At 39.2% G+C, this 24321-nt stretch overlaps 1 protein-coding gene across 1 annotated transcript in view; it reads right to left on the bottom strand.

The window, feature by feature from the left end:
• The window catches only part of LOC149181029 (protein YLS7-like), a 77713-nt gene extending 72479 nt beyond the window's left edge, over positions 1-5234 (bottom strand). The window contains exons 1-2 of the mRNA XM_089414067.1: positions 5228-5234; positions 534-808 (exon numbers count right to left, since the gene is read on the bottom strand). Of these exons, the coding sequence (XP_089270193.1) occupies positions 534-808; positions 5228-5234 (282 nt within the window). The remainder of the gene's footprint in view (positions 1-533; positions 809-5227) is intronic.
• Between the last annotated feature and the right edge of the window lie 19087 nt (positions 5235-24321).

Below are 24321 nucleotides of genomic sequence, written 5' to 3'. Positions count from 1 at the left end.
TGTGTTTATATGGTGAATTATAATCGATTCAACAAGATGAATTTATTTGCCAAAGTTGTTGAAACTTAACGTAATATTCTGCACATATTTCATTTAGAATGCATTATGAACAGGTAAGTGGATTGTTGAGAGTTTCATTTAAGCGTATTCAGTAAGATTTTAGTTGACCTGGTCCCTGCTAAGGCACCCAGGTACATAACAATACATCTACCTTAGATTTTAAATGTTAACAAATAGGTAAACCCTGATTTATTAGAACATAATCCAAGGTTGGCAAGGAAATCCTATATTGATTTCTATCAAAAAATATCTTTAGACTTGACAAAGCATTCAGTCCATGTGCAAATATTTGAATAATTAAACACAAATTCAGCATTTGTGTATATAAAATTCATATTGCAAATTAATATAACAAAAAAACATATGCAAGCCAACAAGAAATTTTTAATAGCTATCTTGCAAGAATTTTATCATCTACCATAAAAGGACATCTGAATTATAATCTAACACGAGAGACGATTGTAATAACTAACCTGCCACAGTATGCACCTCATTGACTCCATCTGATTTCTGGCGACCGAATCACCCACAAAAGCAAGGGTTTTTCCATGCATTAGTTCCAGAAACTTGTGTGCATCAAATCTTGGCAGATCACAATTCATAGGTTGCCACCTCCAATTTTCATAATCCTTATCTGGCCTTCCATTACCTTGGCAATTTTGTTCTTGTGTCAATATACAAGAATCATTCTTATATAAAGGCCCAAGAGAATCATGTACCCATTTTCCTTGGAAAAGGTCACACTTTCCTGCAAATACCAAAAATGGTAAGTAAATTGAAAATAAATAAAGACATCGTATATTTTTGTCCCAAAATTAATTAAATCATATTTATGTTTAACCATAATAGAGTTTCCCGATAATAAAGAAATTACACAATGAGCAAATCTTCCAAAAAAATACTTCTAAAGAAATTAAACAATGAACAAATCTTCCAAAAAATACTTCTGCCAATTATAAGTTTTCTTCATTTCATGAGTCATTCTTTTACTTTCAGTTCTTATGCTACTCAAACATTAGATTATGGAGTTGGGATCAACCTTGCTATTTCTTTTATTATAATTTCCTGTGAAACCAATGTTTTCTAGAGCTAGAATCCTAAAATTTGCTAGACTCAAACAAAATTCATCATTTTCTGTCATGATGCCTATTCTATAGCTTAAATTATGAGCTGGAAGACATGATTCGAATCATTTTCTAATCTGCAAAGGGTTAGGTATCGGTAGCATCTATTTCAACAAAAGTTGGAATATCTGACATCTCCAACTGAATGTCGGCTCGTATACTTAAGGCTGCACGATGATGATGTCAACTTCACCATAATTGAATACTTCTTTGGATTATATGTAACTTTGTTGAAAAAAATTTCAACATAGCAGCATTTGAAAATGAAATTAGTTAGACTATGAAACAATCACTCATTATTGGGTTAAGAATGCATTATTACTCGTTCTTATATAAACAACCCTTATTTATAGGTTTTTGGAAATCGTGAAGACATTTTTTAGTCTAGTGGAACTCATGACCATTAGGAGCACGCCATTCTAATTCAAATTGGAACACTCGCAAAAATGAATATCATATACACAATGCAAATCCTACTATTGTAAAACTGTTCAGTCATTACTTGATCTATTTATGGGAATTGCAACTATTTCGTAGATGAAACCAATGTTATGCAAAGACAGATTTCAACTGTAAATTGTGTTACAGTGTAGTACCTACTCTTTTGCAAGCTCTCAGGATAAGGAATACTTTCTTAGGATGTTGGTGTCTGTCATAATAATTGGTACCACAGTCTTTGACTAATTGTTTGTTGGGCCATGGTCTACTGGTAAGTTGGAGCACTTGTGGTGATGATGACCTAGACTTCAAAACATGGTAACTGTGATCACCTTCTTAATGTGGTCAAAGTAGATTAGGCATGCTCCCCTTCTTAAAGAGGTCAAAGTACATGAGGCCAGATGCAAGTCCAATGTAATTTTGATGGAGTAGATACCCTTTTGGTTGCAGCAACTAAGCCCAAGACAGGTTGTGGTTCTAACAATGATATGTAAGTAGAGGTGGAGCCCAGCCTTAAAACAAGGTGCTGTTTCCCTGTTGGAAAACAAGCATGAGCAGTTCAATTGTCACAAGGATTTAGATAATTTTCTAGGCCATTGTTGTTCCAATGCAAATGTCTAGAGTTATAAAAAGGCTCACTTCACTCTGCACGGACAAATGATTTATTATAAACGAAGAAATGAGAGCCAAATTTTGGAGATTTTGCCCTGGCTTTTCTATTCAGGCCACGATAGGCCCAAAAACCCAAATGCCATGGGTGAACTTTCCAGCATAACAATATGATCTGGTAAAGAAAAATGCTTTACAAACATTGCTTACCATAATTCAGCTGCAGAAGACATTTGGTAAAAACATTGAACTTATCTGTCAGTATAAGCCAGAAAAAAATACAAGGAAAAACAGGTTTGTAGATTTAAGGGAAACAACTGTAATAGAGATGTAAGTTGATTTTAAAGGTATTAAACAAATATTTAAAACTTATCGAAAAAGTACTGTAATATAAACTTTAGCCCAATGATGCATGGATGTTTTTTTATTTGACATCATAGATACATCCCATGAAGGTGTTTCTTTCCCAACGAGACTCGGAATTCTAAACAAAACTCCTAGGAAGTTGAACAGTGGAATCAGGGTTGATGAGGAGGACTGGCAGGAGCTCTCTAGGGTTTGTGGACAGGAATCTTTTCCAGCTATCAGGAATGGCTGTTAGAAGGTGGGAGGAGGAGGGGTAGACGCCCTTCTACCTATTGAGATGGACATTGGCCAAAAGCCTAACAAGAGCCCATGTCCTAACGATTGGTGGTCTTAGGGGGGAATCCTCCTGTTGTCGCACGGATTGTCACGACAATGCTCAGACCGGGGGCTGTCACCCTGATCCCCGATCTCTCCGTTTAAGCCTGTCTCCCGCGGCTAAGGGGGGTAGACACTGTGGGATAATGCGTGACCAACTGGGGACCAGTTGGGTTGGGAGACACGAAGGGAAACCAACACTAAATTGATTTTATTAAATTAATAGACCAGTGCCTTATGAAATAAATGATTAAACGATTATTTATCAAATGCTGCAGAAATATGAACTCATCAACAATCGTTTACCATCAAACAACTCAAACAAAGTTTAACTTTTACCAAATGCGAGATAATCAATAAATGCTCAATGACTTAATGATACTCCAGCAATTAAAATTTCGAAAGATAAAGTGCTTCAACCACGTAAAATGCTAACCAGAGATCACATTCATGTAGTTAATTTTCAAATGAACATTAAAGCATGTTAAACATTAATTCCCACATCAAAATTTTAGCCTCAGCAGAAAAGATAAAACATAAGAAATTCTTGAGCCAAGACTGAAATTGGCAAAAAATTTCCCAAAATATTTTTATATTTTTTCAAATAACAAAATTTAAAATAAAAAATCTAAATAATATTAAAATCTAAACTAAATAAAAGAAACCCTTTTTGCTTTTTATAATTTTATAATTTTTTTATGAATTTTTAATAAAATAAAATTTAACTAAACTATAACAAAAACTAAAAGATAAAAAAAAAAAAATCTAATCCTAAACTAATCGATATAAGATCTAAATAAAAGATTTTTTTGTTTGTTTGTTTGTTTGTTAAGGCTAATTGAAAAACTAAAGAAAATAACTTAAATCTTAAACCTAACTCTAAGACTAAAGTAAAAATTTATTAAATCTAAAGTCAGAAAATAATTAAAATCTAAAAAAAAATGAATTCTTTTTAAACTTTTATTTTTTATGATTCAAAATTTAAATAAAAACAAAACCTAAAAGAATAAAACTAAACAAAAATTATAATTCGAACTATGCTAACAGTGATCTAGTTTAAAAAAAAAAAAAAAAAAAAATTTGAACAAAGGAAACTTACCAACGCATGCCCAAAAAAAAGAAACTAACGCGTATCAAAATTTTTGCTTTGTTTCAGCTGTTTGCGTGTGCAGGTGGGCGCAGAGTTGATGAAAGGAACGCGTGTGGCAGGTTTTGCGATTGGAGGTGAAAGAACTGAGCGATGGGAGAAACCTCACGCGAGAGGCAGGTGTTTGGCTGCGGATGGGAACAAGCAAGACGGCGGCAGCAAGGAGAACGCTGGAGCGAAAGGCAAGGGATGATGAGAATGACGCAGAGCTTTGAGACAGCGTGGGATTTTCAGAAAAACCGCAGAGAAAAGTCGACGGGGCTAGCAACGGGTGAGCTGGAGCAGCGGATTTAGGAAAAAAGAAGAAGATATGGGCGCGTGCAGAAAAGGCTGCGTAGGAGTGAAAGGCAGTGTAAAAATACTGAAGGCTGAGCGTATAAGAGGCAACGTCTTGATCCCCCCCCCTTTTTTTTGTTTGCAGGTTGTGTAAAAAAAAAAAAAGGCCGAGTGCGTGGGCAGACAGAGGAGAGGATAGACTACGGATGAGAGATGGATACGCAGGTGACTGAAGTGTGAGGGAGCTGCGGCTGAGGGCAATGGTAGCAGAATAGGGGACTAAAAGTATAGATTGGAAGGCTGCACGCGGGTGAATTGAAAAGCTAGAAGAAATGCGTGGAGGAGAGCTGATGCTTCTGCTTGCAGATTGGACGCAGGGAGCTGAGGTATGGCAGCAATCCAGCCTGCCCCAAAAAGAAATTTTTTTTTCCTGTAACAAAAATAAACTCCTAGCAGCAAAATAACTTTGATCAAACCCTCGAAAATCTTCAGAAAACCCTGCAACCTGTAATGGAAAAACACCCAAAAATAATATGTGCAGAAAACGAAACTAAAACCCTAGATCAGCAAAACAATTACAGTATTTACAACTTTTCGACTCTTGAACAGCCAGATTTGTCAATAACCTTCAATAATATTTTCAGAACTTCAGATTTACTATGAAATGCTTTGGAAAAACTCTCATGCAACTCAGAAATAAACTCTAAATGATAAACCCAGAATCAAAACTGGATGGGCTCTACAAGAGAGTGCTTTGCGGGAGTTAGTTGGTTCAGCTGAGAACTTCCCCAAATGCCCACTGATTTTCTCAATAAGGGTTTCCTGCACAACTCACTTCAACCATCAATAAAAAGAGAAAAACAATACTAGATCCCAAATGCAATGGAGATACCTGCCATTTATTAAGAAATTCTAATACCATTCAAACCCTAGTAAGTGAACAAGATACCTGTGTTCAACAATACCCTACATCAAGCTATTACTAATGGCTGAAAATAAAATTATGTAGAAAATAAAATAGCTCACAACACTTTCAGGAGAGTAACACCAGCAAGATTTCAACCCCAAAGTCTTTCTTTATTAGCACCAGAAAAAGTTTACAAGAGAGCTTTCTTCAGCGCAAGACTCACAGATCGAATGATCTCAAATGACCCCTAGCACCCTATTTAAAGGAAAAATTCCCAACGGCTAGTTCGAGTGATCCATGTCAAAATGATCTCGATCGTCGATGAGGATCAAGATATCTCTTAATCTCATCCGTTGAATTTTTAATGCATTAAAAAATTGAAATTCTGCATTTATTTACTCAAAAATATTATTATTTTATTATTTTTAAGTTTTTATTTTATTTTATTATTTTTATTAATTTTTTTTTTTATACTTATATCTTTTATATATATATATTCTTTTTTATTGTTTTTTATCTTTTCAATTTTTTAATTTTTAATTTTTATTTATTTTTAAATGGATCCTCGAACTTAGCCTTTGGAAAAATCACCTAGGACCTAGGACTTAGGACTTATGAGGGGATTAAAACATTTTCTAACCTTCAAGACACTTTACATCATGACTTTTACAATTTTACATCTCAAGGGGGAAAACCTATTTGACATAGACCCTCATAAACCACCCAGTTCTGTGACACAACTATAATCTAGCAGATTAACACACTAGGATTCCTCTAAGATTCTAATGACAATTTATTCCGGCTTTGGGGTTAGGCTGAAGGAAAACTCTGCCGATCATGGATCGGTGAGACAAAAAACCTTCCGGAATGTAGATTATCACTAGAAAATTAGGTCCACCTAGGCAATTTACATACATGACTCATATCTGCTAAGATTATTTACAATTCACACATGCAGAATGGGTTTACAACATAATATGATAAAGTCGACGATGACTGTCGAATGGCACGGACATGTCAATCAAGCGCTATCCCTTTTGCGAAGAAAAGGGGGTGTACTTGCTATGGGAAGTTGACATGTAGTGGTCAACACCTCCCAAGGACCCAGGTCCACTTTTTGGGCTTCTTGAATTGAATATTTTCTTAGATGGAGCAGTAAAACAAGAGTTTGTAAAGCAGACCAAATCTTTTCTATGATACCGAAAAGATGCTTAAGAAAGGTAGACAAAAGCACCAGGGTGGAGATTAATGCAGGGAAACTTCAAGATGATGAATTTCTCAGAAGTCATGTCTCAATCTGCTGATTCATGGGTATTTTGCCTCCAAAGATAACTCTTAGATGGTGGATATTCATAAGTTAGAACGTGGAAGGGGGGATAGATCCAGATTTGTATGCAAAATAGTTTTCCATGGCTATTTTTACAGCCAAGGAGGACAGTTCAAATTTGTGAAGAGTAGTCCTTCATTCTGAACATTACAGGCTTTTATATGCACTACTGGAATGTGAATTTTGACCAACACCTGAAGTATTTCTCGTAGTCCCACGTGGGTAAAGACTATACACTATTCCACTCAAATTCCGAGTCAAAGAGATTCTAGAGAGACTTGGAAACCCGATAGGCAAATATCTCAAGATATATGAGAATACAAAGGAGAAACACCTAATGACTTGCCCAATATTCTGTGCCTATCAAAATCTAATAAAACCACTGCCAGGCTCTGTGGTGTTTTCTCTCTATGGTCATGAATTGATGCATCAGATCAACTATGACAGCAACCCGTTTAAATGTCACCATTTACATGAATACAGATATCTGCAGTAAGACTGCCCTCATTTGGTGTGGAATTTAAAGATCATACATGAGAAATCAAAGAATGCAAATACTCACAATGGAATCAGCTGCAGAAAAGATGGGAAATGAAGGAGCGGATAACCTTAAGCCCTCTATGTTGGAAACATAATCCTTTTGCGTTATGTGAATTTGGCACATTCACTAGAGTGGAAGGAAAAATGCCTCAAGTGAAAGCCAACAGTGATTAGAAGTCCAAAAGATCAAGTGAAGGCCAACAGTCATGAGAAGTCCAAAAGACCTTTTGGAAGTGAAATTGTATTAATGTGTATCATATGGATGAGAAAGTATCTCACGTTCATCTAATTTTGGTCTATTATTTTTGTGTGAGTTCAACAGTGGTATCAAGCTTAATTATATTAATGTGTATCATATGAATGAGAAAGTATCTCACGTTCATCTAATTCTGGTCTATTATTTTGTGTGAATTCAACAGTGGTATCAAAGCTTGATAGCTATGCACTTGGGCACTCTGCATTCCCTGTTTGCCAGGTTTCTAACATGCACCAGATTGTTTTTGGCCCGCTCAAACCTTTAAAAAACGGCCTTGGAAAGGAGTTGAGTGTATTCCCTCATTTTTCCACCTTGGTTGGGCTCCCATGAACTTCGCTGTCGTATTTTTGAACTAGTAGTAGAGCAAAAGGCGAATATCAAAAGGAAAGCTTTCCTTACTTCATCAGCCAAGCCATTCTAAAATTATCATCAATTTGTTCCTTCTTTTTTATTTTCTGAAGAGCAAGCAAACAGAAGGTATTGGTCCCTAAATCAGTTTCCTTTACCAATTTGTAATACTTGCCCAAGTGACTTTGGTGTGGCCCCCTAAGTAGACAAATGTTGATAGTCCCTCTATGCCTCAGTGCCTCAGAATGCGTAGGAGATGCTAGCCATATCAATTGTAAAAGGAAGTCACCATTTTAACAAGCATACTCATACTCTACCTGTGGAGTGATTGAATCAAGCCAACCTTGAAAGCTAGTATCTAGTGGAAAATTTTGCTACTTATAATCCATATTCATGAAGGGTTGGTCTTATGATTCGCTGCCAAAGATAGTTGAAGAATTTTTACGAAGACGCAGATTGTAGGAGGTACTTTCAATAGAGAACGGGAGAGGCCCCAAAGATTGATGACCGACCATTGCCATGTGAGTGCAAGAATAGGGGAATCTTGACTTTGTAGACAACTTGTGAAGAAGTCATGCAAGAGGAGCCCATAATAGAGATTAGAAAGGGTACTACAAGAACCACGTTTTATTTTAACATTGAATTTGCCGAGGTCCCTCTCTTGCTGCATCGCTTTGCTATATGAAGATTGCATTGTTGAATATTTGGCTAGTGTGGTCATCTTAGAGACCACTCTATTATGATTGGTTGTCAAGGTGATTGATTGGCGAAGAGCATTGAAGCACCAGGAAAGCTGTCGCTTTGTGGCTAAAGATGGTGAATTTCGTCAAAATTTGATGATTTAGACAATCAATTGCATCGTTATTGCAGAAAAGAATTCATGCTTTCTTTGATATTCTTTTGAAGTTGCCCTCTATCGTATCAACATTTGATAGCAAATGGAAGGTTCCTTGAGTTTGCATTCCATTTCAAAGGTGTCTTAGACATGGTACTGCCTTTGGGGAATACTTGGGAGTCTAGTAGTCATATACACTGCTTGGCAATGCACATTCAATGTAGCCATGGTGAATATATTGTGACCTTAGGAAACTATCAATAGCGATTGTTTTATATCTTGCATGATAAAAAGAAGAATCATTTGGGCTAACTAACAAGACTTACAAGTTTATGAAAGGTGGTGCTCCTCCAGAGTCTTTTACTGTAAGGATATGTAGATCTGACATGCCCCTACTTCATATTAGTACATCATATTGAATTATTGTTAGTTGTTGCCATTCGTATTTTTAAGTGCAACATTTTGAATATTGTACTTTCAACATTTGGACAACAGAGGACTCAAAGCATTGACTACACCCATTTTTTTTTGTAGCTTGAGTTGTTGAGAAAATGGCAAGAATTAATAAAGTACTAGAGTTATTAAATGCTTTGTTACACTCTTGGATGTGGGTGAACGGTACAGGTAGAGGTACGAAGCTGGCGGGAGGGGCAGGCACGTGGAGCACTTTCAACAACACCTGGCCTCACTTGTTGCCAGACTTCAATCTCCTGGCAAGCTCATTCATGGCTGCGTTAATGCGGCACGACAATCTACACAGGCTCCCTTGCTCTAATCACATGGCGCTCCTCCAATTCTGTTCTGTTCCTCTTTTGCGAATGTCTGGCCTTCTCGCAGTTGTAGTGCTATGCTCTTGGGATAATCCAGGAATCCATGGCGCTCAAGCACGCGAAGTAGTTTCTCTGCTGGATCTCCTGGTTCTCCAAAGTCCCTTCAACATTTTCTTCTGTCATTTGTCCTCCAGCTTTCTTAGATCATCGGCGAGTGGGATAACTCTCCCCCTTCCTGTCTCCCCTGGTCTGTAAAGACTTGCTGCTTGTCCTGCTCTTTTTGCTCTGAGCAGCATGCCTATCCTACGCCAAAGAATGGGTTGCCGAAGGGGCGACGCCCATGGTCGTCCCATTTGCCAGGCTTCTTCCTCTTCCTCGGATACCTTCTCTGGCTCTTCAGGAGGCGACACTGAAAGCCATCCTGCTACCAGGCGAGGTCGTGGTCGTGGTCGTGGCCAGGGGAACCAAGCTGCAATGTCGAACCCACACCATACTCATGCGCATTCAGCCCGCTTTCAAATCCCCTGCACTCTCAGCAATCACTCTTTCATTGCTTCTGTTACGATTCAGCTGAGTGAAGGCGCAGTTGGCTTGGTTCCGGCAATTCCAAATGCGACTTCGATGCCGAGGGTGGAAGAATTGCGAGGCACCTCTCAGAATCCGAGACAACAGGGCGATGTCCCAAGGAGTTATGCTTCCCAGGATAAGCAAGCTCTGGCGTGTTCGAATGTTCCGAGTGAAGTTGGTCTGCCAAAAGAAGAGGGCCATCCCTCAGACGATGATGACTCCTCCAGCTTCGGTTGTCGGATTGTGGAAGAAGTGCCTTCCATCGCTCAAGATGCATAATCAGGTTGTCGTTCTCTTTTGCAGTCTCCGTGTCTGTTCAAGGGGAAATGTTCAGTTGTTTTTGTCTATGTTTACAGTTCGGGTTAAATGTATCAACTCAGTCAAGCAGTTTTGGCACTCCGGTTAGTCTACATTTTTGACAATGTGGTTCCTGTTTCAATGTACCAGTCATAGTCCGAGTTCTAGTCGGTCTTCTGCTAGTTTTTTTGGGTCAATTTTCAGATTTGTAATGTGCGTAAGCCATCTTCAAGGCTAGACCTCTTGAGGCTGCTGCCTCGTTGTAAAAATATTTTGTATCAATATAGGAGTAGACTTATTCAAAAAAAAAAAAAAAAAAAAAAAAAAAACTTTGTTACACTCTATTGTTCATGATACAATCAAAATTAGTAAAGCCATTCTCATTGATATTCAAACCTATTTACAAAATGCACAAGGCAAGATTGACTTTCTTGAGCTTGAATCTCAATTCCAACAAGATAAACTATAGCAAAGGAATCAACATTTTGAACTGGTTCTTGTTCAGAACAATTCTCTACTTGAGAATGATTCCCACCAGTAACCAACGCTTGATCAAACTTTAGGAGCATATTTACATGAAGATGCAGAATTTATGCTTGTACTTCCTAATCCTCTCATCAAAGTTTGAGAAGAATTCATTAACCACAATTATAGAACTGGTATTCGATATGAAAAGGATGTGAACTTTCACATTCTAGACTACTCTAAACCCATCAAGTTTCATAGTGATGGATTTCTTCAAGACAACTCATCTTCACTTGCCCTCTTCCATAACCACTTCAAATTGTCAAATGCGAACATTGTGATCGAGTTGGCCATGTGAAAGATCAATGTTTTGATCTTCACCCTTGTGAGCATTGTGGAAAACATACTCATCATTCAAATAGATGTTCCAAACACAAGACTCCTACAAGAGCAAAGATTCACCTTAGATGGATCACTTCTTGGCAATGGTCTTCAACAACAAAGAAGATATATAGTTCATACTGCAGAGTTCATTTTCGAATATTGACAGGCCTTGCAATGGAGATACCTTCATCTTCTCACCTTGTATCTGACAAGGCAGGAATTGGTAGTCAACTACTAGTTTCAGAGTTGTATCAAGCAAGCCTAAGACACCACTTAACCCAAAGCCTAGAGCCAAAGTCAACCAGTGCAAGAGTCAAAGTTGTAGCCAGACAAATTCATGTTCTGTGAGCATTATTTAGTTGGTGGCCAACGTTAAACTAGCACAAGTAGAAGACTTTAGCATCAACTACCCATTTCATCAGTTTGTGGTCATCTTTAAACCATGATCAAAGAGCACTTCCACTTCGTAGAAGATTTCAACTTCTAGCCAGATCCAAAATTGTTTTAGGAACTGCTTCGAGCCAAGTTCCAAAGTTGGTGGTCATACTTAAACCACCATCATTAGAAGACTTAAGATTCTACTACCTCATTTGGTTTGTGGTGTTCCTTAAACCAACATTATAGAGAGCACATCTGACCATTAGCTCCCATATACTTCTATATGTTAGCTCTCTTCCTAGACTCATATACATCCCTTTAGATTAAAGGGGGGAATATTGGAAACATAATCCTTTGGGGTTATGTGAATTTGGCACATTCACTTGAGTGGAAGGTGAAAAGCATTAAGTGAAGGTCGGCGGTCATGATAAGTCCAAGAGACCTCTTGGAAGATGAAAACCAACGGTCAATGAAATTGTATTGATGTGTATCATATGAATGAGAAAGTATCTCACGTTCATCTAATTCTGGTCTATTATTTTTGTGTGAGTTAAATACTCTAAAAGGGAAAACACCAGCACGACTTGGTTAATCATATGCATGACAATCCCACTATAGAAGTTGGAGATTCCTCTAAATTCGTCAATGATAAAACTTAAAACTCAGAACACCAGAAGGGGAAACATGCTATGCCAAGTGAGAAGAGGACCATTGACCTTTATGATAAAGTGAATGAGCTTGATCATAAGCAAAACCATGATCCATGAAATGAAGAAAAGAAAGAACAAATCAATGATAAAGAGGGGAAAGATTTTTAGGATGGGTGATGGAGGCTCCTCTTGTCTCCCTCCCCAACCTTGGAAACCTAAAACCCTCTGGTTTCACCTCCCAAACACAAAAAAATGCAAGGTAGTGGCTTGATATGGTGAGGACGTCCATGGCGATGGAAGATGTTGATTTGGGATAGCATCGGATGTGCTCTAGCGACGAAAATTGGTGGAGAGGCTAAGGCACAAGAGATATCCAATACCCAGAAAGGGTTTGGGTAGATTCTAAACAGTTTGAGAGATATTAAAATAATTAATATTTTTAATGGAGTCCCTAAGTCTAAACTTAGGGAAAATAAAACATTAATGTGAATTAATATAAAACTATGTTAGAATGGTCCAAAACTCATGGATCAAGCCAGACCTAATCTTAGCCTTTGATTAGGGACTTAATCTCGGTCGTTGATTTGTCAACGAGAAAAGTATAAGAGGAGGATTGAGGGTCACTTGGAGAACACACCAAGAGATCAAGATTTCGACTTTCTGGGGCTGGGTTTACTGAAAAAGTTGAGAGAGTGATCAGAGTTGCAGCTGAGGGGAAGTGAATATAGAAGCAAAGAGGCAGAGACAGCGCCGGGAGGATCATCGCAGTAGTTGGACAGAGGGACGTAGAAGCAGCCAAGGGTTCACGCAGATCCAGCCAGGGCTCATGCAGAGGCAGCTAGGAGCTGCGCAGTGCCTCAGAGGCCCAGTGTGGGTGACGGAGAGGGCCAGAGGGCTGATGTAGTGCCTCCAGAGGCTGACGTAGGCCAAGCCAGAGTGATGTTGGGCTATCACTGGGCTAGAGAGAGGCTGACGCAGTCCCTAGAGGCTGACGTTGGGGTTTTGTGGGGTAGATTGGAGCTGTGGAGCTTCCAGAGTGTTTATCCGTGGTTTCAGCCGGAATATCTGCTTCTGAGTAGAGAGGTACTACTGCCGAGATTATTCTCTATTGGGTGAGCCAGATTTGGCACCTAGATTGTATTTTGAAATTGCTTAATAAATCAAACCCTCAGATAGTTGCACCGGTTTTGCCGCATTGGGTGGACATTAGTCCAAAAAAAACAGTGTCACTTGTGTGCTTGTTTCTGTTTCCTTCAGTTGATGGTCTGTAATGTGTTGAGCATGTACTTGTATTTATTTCCAGTATTTACATGGTAAATAACTTGTTAATTAACAGAACAAGTAGGTAGGAATAAATTAGTAAAGTACATGAAGGGTTTCTAACGGGTTAGACTTATAAATTCCAACATGGTATTAGAGGGTGGTTGCAGATCACAGGAGAACTGAGGACATCAACCGAGTAAAGCAGCAGTGGTAGAAAACAACTGTCCAGAGTGACAGAAGCTGTTCGTAGCAGAGTAGAAGCAAGGAAGGGGTGACACAGTGCCTGCATCATCAAGATTGAGCCAGGAAGAGATAGCGCAGAGGCTGAGGGAGGCAAAGACAGGCTCACCCAGAGCCACACAGAGGCCAGGAGGGCTGACGCAGTTGGCTAAGGAAGTTGATTTTTGGGTGCTGGGATTGCGCAGAGCCTAGGAGCTCCAACCTTTAGTTTGCTGGGGGTTGGGAGGCTGTGGGTAAGTTGCAAAGTAGAGCTAGTGGGGTACTATAGTCAGAACAGTTCCTAACAGGGCAAGGCCAAGGAGGAGGGAGTTGCTACTGAGGATTTCTAGCCGAGAAATCTGGATCAGTGGTGCAACGGCACGAAGGATCGGAGTGGGGGCATCTCGACATTGGTAGAAGGGTTTCAGGAGGGAAATCGAGGCTCAGAGGGAGTCACACCGAGAAATTTCAGGAGGGAAGTAGAGGAGTAGTGAGATGGCAGTGAACGGGGTAAGAGATCAGGACAGACTGGACGGAGCCTTAAACTTCGTAGTCCGGAAGGCCATAATCCTATCCGTTCTAGACAGGAATCATGTTAAGCACTTCGCCTTGAGGACGATAGCTATCCCAGTTGACCCAGCTGATAACGACAAGTACAAGGAGGCAATGGCGAGGGCCAAGAGCATCATTCTTGACAGGGTCAAGGACCATGTAGTACCACATATTGCCGAAAAGGACACGACAAATGAGATGTGGGAGGCCCTAAAGAAATTGTACCAGCATACTTCTGTGCAGAGAAGGATGTTACTAGAAAATCAGTTGCGATCATACCAGATGCAGAAGGGAGAACATATTGACCCCTTCCTCGGTCGATTGAAGGAGATCCGGGATCAGCTGACTTCCATAGGGGCCACACCGGATCAAGAATTGGTGGTGAGAACAACCGTAAACGCAGTCTCAGAAGACTGGGAGGTGTTTGTCCAGAGCATACTAGGCAGGGCGACCCTTCCAGATTGGGAGGAAATGTGGGCTTCTTTTCGCCAAGAAGAGATCAAAAGGCTGAGCAAGGCGGGAAGTAGCGGCAAGGGGATCAGTATCAAGAAGGAGGAGGTGGATGCTGCCCTAGCATCTGAGGGAAAGCAGGAGAAATGGAAGAAGAAGGACCTCTCCAAGGTCAAATGATTCCATTGTGGGGAGATGAGTCATTATGCGACCCAGTTTCCAAGGAAGAAGAGCAAGGGAGAGGCATCTGAGACCAAGGATGTGCCAACAAGGGCAGAGAAGGAAGTGGAGACAGACGATAACTGTGCCATGAATGCACACACACCACTTGCGCGGAAGTGGGGAGACATAGAGTTGTATTTAGGCGGACTACAAATGATGAGGGGTAGGATCCTCGAGGTACCCAGCCTCTTGGATTAGACCTTGCTACGGGAGCCCTGAAGAGGAGTAGCAGTACTAGCGGATGTCAGTAGAGACAGATGCAGATGAAGCGACAGAGGGAGCTACAATGCAGGATTCCCAGGACACTGTGAGGTAGCAGTGCGAGAAGCATGGGAGTGTTGCACCAGTGCAGGATGGCACAAAGAGGTGTGCAACACTGTGAGATGCATGTAGTTGTTATAGTAGCACAGAGGTCAGAGAGGGAGCACTTGTTAGCGACATAGGGAGTTTCAGCATCGAGGGTGTCTCTAGCTTGACAAATATGTCAGAGTTGGGAGATCAATTACTTACTTCTCAGTAATTGAGTTGCAATGCAACAGTTAGCAGTGGTAGTGCTATGGGCAGCGTAATGCAGCATGATGAGAGGGGTTGCATTGCAGATGCAGCAGTGGTAGTGGCAGGACCATGGGCAGCAGCACGAATGCAGAGGGAGTTGCAGTACGGATGCAGCAGTGGCAGTGGCAGGGCCATGGGTAGCAATACAGGATGCAGCAGTGCAGATGATGGGCAGCAGGCCTAGCATTAGCACAAGGACCGATGCCGAATGATCAGGGTGGTACTTAGTGAGGAGTATTGCTAGGGTACAATCCTCGCTAAGAGGGAGTGTTGATTTAAGTAGCATCAGATGTGCTTTAGCCATGAAAATTGGTGGAGAGGCTAAGGCACAAGAGATCTCCAATACCCAGAAAGGGTTTGGGAAGATTCTAAACAGTTTTAGAGATATTAAAATAATTAATATTTTTAATGGAGTCCCTAAGTCTAAACTTAGGGAAAATAAAATATTAATGTGAATTAATATAAAACTATGTTAGAATGGTCCAAAAGTCATGGATCAAGCCAGATCTAATCTTAGTCGTTGATTAGGGACATAATCTCGGCTGTTGATTTGTCAACGAGAAAAGTATAAGAGGAGGCTTGAGGGTCACTTGGAGAACACACCAAGAGATCAAGATTTTGACTTTCTGGGGCTGGGTTTGCTGAGAAAGTTGAGAGAGTGATCAAAGTTGCAGTTGAGGGTTAGTGAATACAGAAGCAGAGAGGAAGAGATAACACTGGGAGGATCAATGCAGTAGCCGGAGAGAGGAATGCAGAGCCGGCCAAGGTTCACGCAGAGCTGGCCAAGGCTCACGCAGAGGTAGTTAGGAGCTACACAGTGCCTCAGAGGGCCAGTGTGGGTGACAGAGAGGGCCAGAGGGTTGACGTAGTGCCTCTAGAGGCTGGCGTAGGCCAAGCCAGAGTGATGTTGGGCTATCGCTGGACCAGAGAGAGGCTGACGCTGGGGTTTCGTGGGGCAGATTGGAGTTGTGGAGCTACCAGAGTGTTTATCCGGGGTTTCAGCTGAAATATCTGCTTCCGAGTAGAGAGGTACTATTGCCGAGATTATTCTTTGTTGGGTGAGCCAGATTTGGCACTCAGATTGTATTTTGAAACTGCTTAATAAATCAAACCCTCAGATAGTTGCACCGGTTTTCCCGCATTGGGTTTTTCTGGGGACATTAGTCCAAAAACAACGGTGTCACTTGTGTGCTTGTTTCTGTTTCCTTCAGTTGATGATCTGTAATGTGTTGAGCATGTACTCATATTTATTTCTAGTATTTACATGGTAAATAACTTGTTATTTAACAGAACAAGTAGGTAGGAATAAATCAGTAAAGTACATGAAGGGTTTCTAACGGATTAGACTTAGAAATTCCAACAGAAGAATGGGGAATTGAGGTGGATTTGTTGAGAAATCAAATCTAGTAGAATTAGGGTTAGATTTCTCTTCCTTGATAATTACTTGTGAATTATGTTGGTTTCTTTAAGTTCTTTATTATATTATCTTTCATCAAGCAATTACCAAATTATGTGTGTATGAATATCACAAGAGCAAGAGACACAAGATGTAGGTACTCTACCAGGGCAAAACCCCTATCTAGGGGAAAACCTAGTCAAACTTCTTCCTTCAGTAGTTAAGACGAGATAATCCAAGACTCTTCAACCTAGACACATACCTCCTCCAACCACCAAGTCAGCCCTTCCTTCCAGCAACTTCGATCTAGATCTTCGACCTTGCAGCAACAACACTTCGACCCAACAAATCTAGAATTTCGACCTTCCCAGTAGCAAAGCTTCGATCCAGCAAATAGCCTAGTAACTTCGCATAAGAGAGAGAGAGAGATAGCCCAAAAACTTCGACTTGCAATTCTTCCTTCTTCTCCTTGAACTTCACACTTTTTCTGCACTTCCTTGATGTGTATCGAACTTGTTGAGTTGATGTCCAAATAGATCGAACTACTCTTGTATATATAGCCTCTTCTGTGGGTTGAATTGTCCTTTTGTAGGACGACTTCATTAGGCAAGGGTTGACTTGGTGTGGAGGTGAAAAATTACATTTTTGATTCAATAATAATTATTTTTACATGATTCAAAAGCCCAAGAAGGGTCTCATTAAATGGACAATGACTCTAATGACTCAGTATAAAACCTAGAAGTCCTCAATGGGGACTTTGACCTATAAAATGATGACCCAAGCATGAAACCCATGCTTTAATAAGTCATTGTAATAATAATTAAAATTTCTTTTTCATTCTTTGACTCAAATATACATATGAAGACTGAACCTAGTTACATTCTTCAACACTCCCTCTTAACTAAGGAGGTATTCATAATTTACATATGTATATACAAGTACAAGGAAGATCTCAAAACACAAGAACTACAAAGAACTTAGGCACACACAGTGCCACAAACTAGATACCTGACTAGGGAAATCTATCCGGGTGGGACTAATATGGACTAAAGCTTTCAGCCTCTTTAGGTACCATTAGGCCTACTTTCTAACCATTAACATGGGGAACTAGGTGTGTAATGCAAGGTCAGAGCCCTATGACCAACACCACCCTCCTTACTTTGGGAACTAGACATCAACACATATGCCGACCAAATGTCCTCTCAGACATTTTGTATCACACAAGATGCCTCCTCAAGTCTCTTCCAAACACTTTTCATTAACGAAATTAGTGATATCAACCAAAACAAGCATGCTTCTCAAATATTCAAGCTCCTTATTAGGAAGAGACTTTGTTAACACATCAACTACCTGTTCGTCGGTCAGAACATACTGTAGCTTCACGATCCCATCTTGTACCAAACTTCTAATATAGTGGTACTTATTGTTGATATGTTTCGTCGTTGCATGGAACCCAGGATCTTCAGGCATCTTAATGTTGCTTTGATAATCACAATTTCTCAAACAAATCTGACAGAAGTTTCCTGAACCACACAACCTTCGTTCCTGCTTCACATGCAACCACATACTCAACTCCAACACTACTTAAAGCAACATGATCTTGTTTTCTACTCATCCATGAAATCATCACAAATCCCAAAATAAAACATCCACCAGTAGTGCTTCTTCCATCAATCTCACTGCCACCCCAATCAAAATCTGTAAAACCTTTTAGCTTGAATTCCTTGCTATCATACTTTAGGCAGTGATGAATAGTACCACACAGATATCTTAATATATGCTTGGCAGCTATCTAATGATCATGATGAGGCTCCAACTGAAATTGACTAAGAATGTTCACAACAAAGCATATATTCGGTCTAGTGTTTACTAGATACATCAGAGAACCCACCAACTTTCAATAGGTGGTAGGATCTACGAGACTTGAGTCAAAGCTTCTCAACTTCTTGAGATTGGTGATCATGGGAGTAGTCATGGGCATGGAATCCATCATACTGAATTTTTGCAACAACTTAATTATACACTTTCCTTGCCCCAGATATATCTCCCTAGGTTTTTTCCATACTTCCAAACCTAGGTAATAATGCATTAGTCCCAGATCCTTCATCTCAAACTCAGATGCCAACATATTCTTTCATTCTTGTCTCCTTCACTCTACACCTGTAATAAATAGATCATCCCCATATAATAGAATAATGACTGGCTCATTATCCACAACCTTGATATAGAGATCTGGATCAATAGAAATTTTGACGAATCTGATTCTTAGAAGGTATGCATCCATTTTTGCATACCATGCCCTAGGAGCTTGCTTCAAATGATATAGGGCCTTCTTAAGTCTACAAACATGAGTGTCTTTTCCATTTATTTGAAATTCTTAAGGTTGTTCAATATATACTTCTTCATCGATGGTTCCATTCAGAAATGTTGTTTTTACATCCATTTGATAGATATTCCATCCCATTGTTGCACCCAAGGAAACCAAAGATCTTATAGTAGTATATCTGCGGTAGGTGCAAAGGTTTCTTCATAGTCTATGCCTTTCTTTTGAGAGAAACCCCTTGCAATGAATCTAGCTTTGTACTTGTCTATGCTTCCACCAACAACATGCTTGATCTTGTAGATCGATTTAGAATTGACAATCGATTTGTCACTTGGTATAAGAACAATTTCCCAAACCCCATTCTTCATGATGGATTAATATTCTTTGTGCATAGCCTTCTTCCATACTTCTTGATGAACAACTTCCTCAAATGTAGTTGGTTCATATTCTATTAGTTTTTTCGTGTATGCAACATATGTAGAATATCTTTTTGGTCTTTTTCTTTCTCTAAAAGTTCCTTTCGCAGCTCCATGTCCTTCAACATCTTCAAGAGTAGCTTTTAACCAATTTGGCCTCTTCCTTGTGTCAGGTATGATCACAAGTTGAATAAGCTCACTTTGTCCTTCTTCTTCTTCTTCTTGATTTGTAGTAGGATTGTCGTGATGCTCTTCTTCTTTGAATTGTGGTATGTCTTCGTCATCAGAATCAATAGGAATATATTTGGATCTTTTGTAGGCATGATTTTCATCAAATATAATGTCCATGCTTACTTCAATATGTCTTCCTTCCTTGATGTAGATTCTATATGACTTTGAAGAAAGACTGTAGCCAATGAAAATCCCTTTAATGCTTGTAGAATCTAGCTTCTTTCGTTTGTCCTTTGGAACGTGGATATAGGCGGGACATCCAAAGATTCAGAGATGGTCCACACATGGCTTCCTTCCCGTGAATGCCTTTCCGGGTTTCATATTATCAAGGATTCTATGAGGACTTATATTTTTTATATATACAACGGTCATTGCTTCTTCTCCCCATAGATATTTTGGTACATCTTGATAAAAAATCATTGTTCGTGTACTTTCTTCAAGTGTTCCATTTTTCCTTTCTGCAACTCCATTCTGTCTGGGTTTGTAGGGAACAATAAGCTCCCTCTTAATTCCCGCTTCTTTGGAATATGAAATTATTTCTTTTGAAGTGTATTCTCCACCATTATCGGATCTCAAAGTTTTTATTCTTCTTTCGGTTAAGGTCTCTACTTCAGACCTAAATTCCTTGAACTTTTCAAATACTTCGTTCTTTGTTTTGAGTAGATAGAGCCATTTCTTTCTAGAGTGATCATCAATGAAGGTTACATAATAAAGATGACCTCCAAGTGATTTGTCAGACATAGGCCCACACAAATTTGAATGAATGAGGTCCAATATTTCTTTAGACCTTGTTTCACTGCTTGTAAATGGTTTCCTTGTATTCTTTCCCATGGAACATCCCTTGCATATTCCTTCATGATCTTCTTTGATATTGGGAATGCCATTTACCAATTTATTGAGAGAGGGAATAAACTTATAATGTAAATGTCCATATCTTTTATGCCATAGTTCAATGGGATTGATTTCCATGTGAACTAAGGCTTGAGCAGATGGTGTTATGACTCTATATAGACTTCCTTCACGTATTCCAATAACCCTAGCTTTATCAATGCTTGAATTTTTACCCCCCGCCAAAAATTTTCCATCTACAAAGGAAATTATATCACCTTTATCATCTAAGCAAGAATTTGAAAGTAAATTATTTTTAAAACCTGGAACATAGAGTATATTGTTGAGATGTAGCTTTGCTCCATTGTCCAGCTTCAAAGAAGTTGATCTCACGCCTTTAACAAAATAGCTTTTGTTGTCTCCCAATTCCATTTCATGAGAAGACTGTTCCTTTGATAGAGTGTGAAGTTGTTTGCTATCTCCTGTCATGTGTCTCGATGCTCCACTATCAACAATCCATGCATTTCCATCATTGAGTGAACTTGTGAGTGCAACCAAAAACCCTTTGCTTTTGACCTTGTTGAATAAGTTGTAGATGATTATTTTGATCCAACTTCATGCAATATTGAATCCCATTTTCAAGTATCTTATCATAGAGGGAGTAGTCCTTTCTTTTAATCCAATAGAGTGACCTTCAATATTTCTTGACCTTAGCTCTGGAACCATGTAGAGAAATCAATGCTAGTAGAATTAGGGTTAGATTTATCTTCTTTGATAATCACTGGTGACTTATGTTGGCTTCTTTTATTTCTTTATTATATTATCGCTCATCAAGCAATTACTAAATTATGTGTGTATGAAGATCACAAGAACAAGATACACAAGATGCAGGCACTCTATCAGGGAAAAATCCCTAGCTAGGGGAAAACCCAGTCAAAACTTCTTCCTTCAGTAGTTAAGACGAGATAATCCAAGAATCTTCAACCTAGACACAGGCCTCCTCCAACCACCAAGTCAACCATTTCTTCCAGCAACTTCAATCTAGATCTTCGACCTTGTAGCAACAACACTTCGACCCAACAAATATAGAATTTCGACCTTCCCAGCAACATAACTTCGATCCAACAAATAACCCAGTAACTTCGCATAAAAGAGAGAGAGAGATAGCCCAAAAACTTCGACTTGCAATTCTTCCTTCTTCTCCTTGAACTTCGCACTTTTTTTGCACTTCCTTGATGTGTATCGAACTTGTTGAGTTGATGTCCAAATAGATCGAACTTCTCTTGTATATATAGCCTCTTATGTGGGTCGAATTGTCCTCTTGTAGGCTGACTTCATCAGGCAAGGGCTGACTTGGTGTGGAGGTGACAAATTACATTTTTGACTCAATAATAATTATTTTTACATGATTCAAAAGCCCAAGAAGGGTCTCATTAAATGGACAATGACTCTAATGACTCAGTATAAAACCTAGAAGTCCTCAATGGGGACTTTGACCTATAAAATGATGACCCAAGCATGAAACCCATGCTTTAATAAGTCATTGTAATAATAATAAAAAAATATTTTTCATTCTTTGACTCAAATATAGATATGAAGACCGAACCTAGTTACGTTCTTCAACAAGATTTAAAGGATAGTGTGGCTTGATTGTGTGGGTCATTGTAGGAATTCGATTTCTTGGTTCTTGGTTCTATGTGCTTTAGATGTATGGGGTGGTTCCCTCAACTAGTTCATGGCTTGTTTGCCTCCTTTTTGTTGCCCAATGTGGTGTCTACTCTCAACAACTTGCAAGGGTTTTATGGGTGGATTTGTATGTCAATGACAACCTTTCATGACATGTGCTCTATTATGGATTGCTTTGTTTTCATGTTGGTGTTTAATATGGCTATGGACCTCATGTTTGTACATTATTGTTGGGCTCACTCCTATGGCAGATGGATACGATGGTGTTTCTGACAGATAGGCACTGTTTGAAGTTCGATCATCCGTTTTGTGGTTGTGTTGCAAGGCTGTGATAATTATGGTTAAGGTTTCACTCTTCAGGGGCACACTGCTTCCTAGAATTCTACTGGCAGTTGATTGATAGATTTCTCATGGAACATGCTCATCCAAGTAGTCCTAATGGGGCCATCTTTCTCCTGGGGCCCGGTGACAACTCATCATGGAAATATTGCATCTCAGGGTGCTTGGATCTATGACTTCCTAGTTTGGCCTTTTGTTTTCGTCCCAACCTATTGTTGGCCTCCCTGTGTAGAATGGAAACTAGAGTTTTAGTTGGTTGGTTACTTGTTTTAGTGTTTTTTAAGTAGCCATGTGAGTGTGTCTCCCCACACACTCCATTGATACTCTATGGGGGATAGTCTGGATTGGGATATTTGATTAAGCTTGCACTTGTGGATGTTTGCTTTTCTGTCTCGCCTTTTTTGTAAAACATTCTTTTAATAGGATTCAAAGGAATCATTTCAAAAAAACAAAAAAAATTAGGCTATGAAAAAACTAGAAATGTTGGATGAAACACCCAAAGTGTTGATTTTTCAAGTGCAATAGATACAAGCACTAATTTTTGAAAAATGATAATTACTTCTAATGATGTAGATATTCTTTTAACACTTCCAATTTATCATTAAGAAATTACACTTCAGAAATTCAACCATAAATGCACAAGGACAATAGAGATCACAATGCACAAAGACAACACAAGATTTACCCTAGGAAAACCCATTTGGGGGAAAACCCAATAACCTTTTCGTTAGAGAAATTATTCAGTTCAACAAGAGATACACCTAATTCTACTAGTCAATATGATGGTCAAAATGACCAATAATTCAATGGTCAAACCTGGCCAAACTGCCCTCTTGTCAAGCCGAACAAACTCGACCCTGTCTGATCTTCTGAGGATGAATTCTAGCCTCCCAGAAATTGCCTAGAAACTTCACCCTTTCGCTAATAATAAGCTGCCCAGAAGTTTGACTTGTTGCCTAGAATATGCCCAGAAACTCACACGTGCGAGGTTAGAGAGAGATACATGATATGCTTGAGATGTCTTCATCCTTCTTCTTCTTCTCCTTCACTTGGATACCCAAAATATACTTTGTTGTGTGAGTGATTGAATTGTGCCTTATGGAGGAGGTAGAGTGCCTTATATATAGTGTTTTTACTGGCTTGAATGGGTGTCTCTTCAATGGGGCTGAATTGATTTGAAGGATGGCCAACTTGACAAGTTTGGAGCCAAAATTCAAAATTTTCTCTTTTGAAATCGACATGAAAAACATGTCTTATATTAATCATTTCAAGGGTTAATCAATAAAATGACATGAAGAACATGTCTTACATTTTCATTATATATTTCAAGGGCTAAAATATTAATTATGAGGACCGACCATAACTAAAAAATTTAACACTCCCTCTTAGCTAGGGAGGTATTCATAATGATTATCTAGATGTTCTCTTGTTGACAAATATATCTAAGAAAAGGCTATAACAATTCAACATCAACATCATCCAATTGCCACAATTCTAGCAAACAAATTTGACACATGGTAAATCAACAACATCAACAAGTTACCATAATTCTGGTCAGTACCTCTGACTTATGGTATATCCTCACCATAATCCTGGTCGACACTCCTGACACATGGCACATCATTAGCATCAACTAGTCACCATAATTATGTTAGAATTAAATAAAAAACAATGGAACACATAAAATATTGTGGAAATACAAACACAGAAAATCATAAAACAAGAGAGACACAAATATACATGGTTCACCTAATTTGGGTTACGTCCATGGAGAAACAACGC

This window comes from Pinus tabuliformis, chromosome 3_2 (genome assembly GCF_031772625.1).
Source record: "Pinus tabuliformis cultivar Carrire ecotype Pingquan chromosome 3_2, CPIR1, whole genome shotgun sequence".
Taxonomy (NCBI): Eukaryota; Viridiplantae; Streptophyta; class Pinopsida; order Pinales; family Pinaceae; genus Pinus; species Pinus tabuliformis.
The sequence above is the reverse complement of the archived record's forward strand: the minus strand, read 5'-3'. Positions and strand labels throughout refer to the sequence as shown.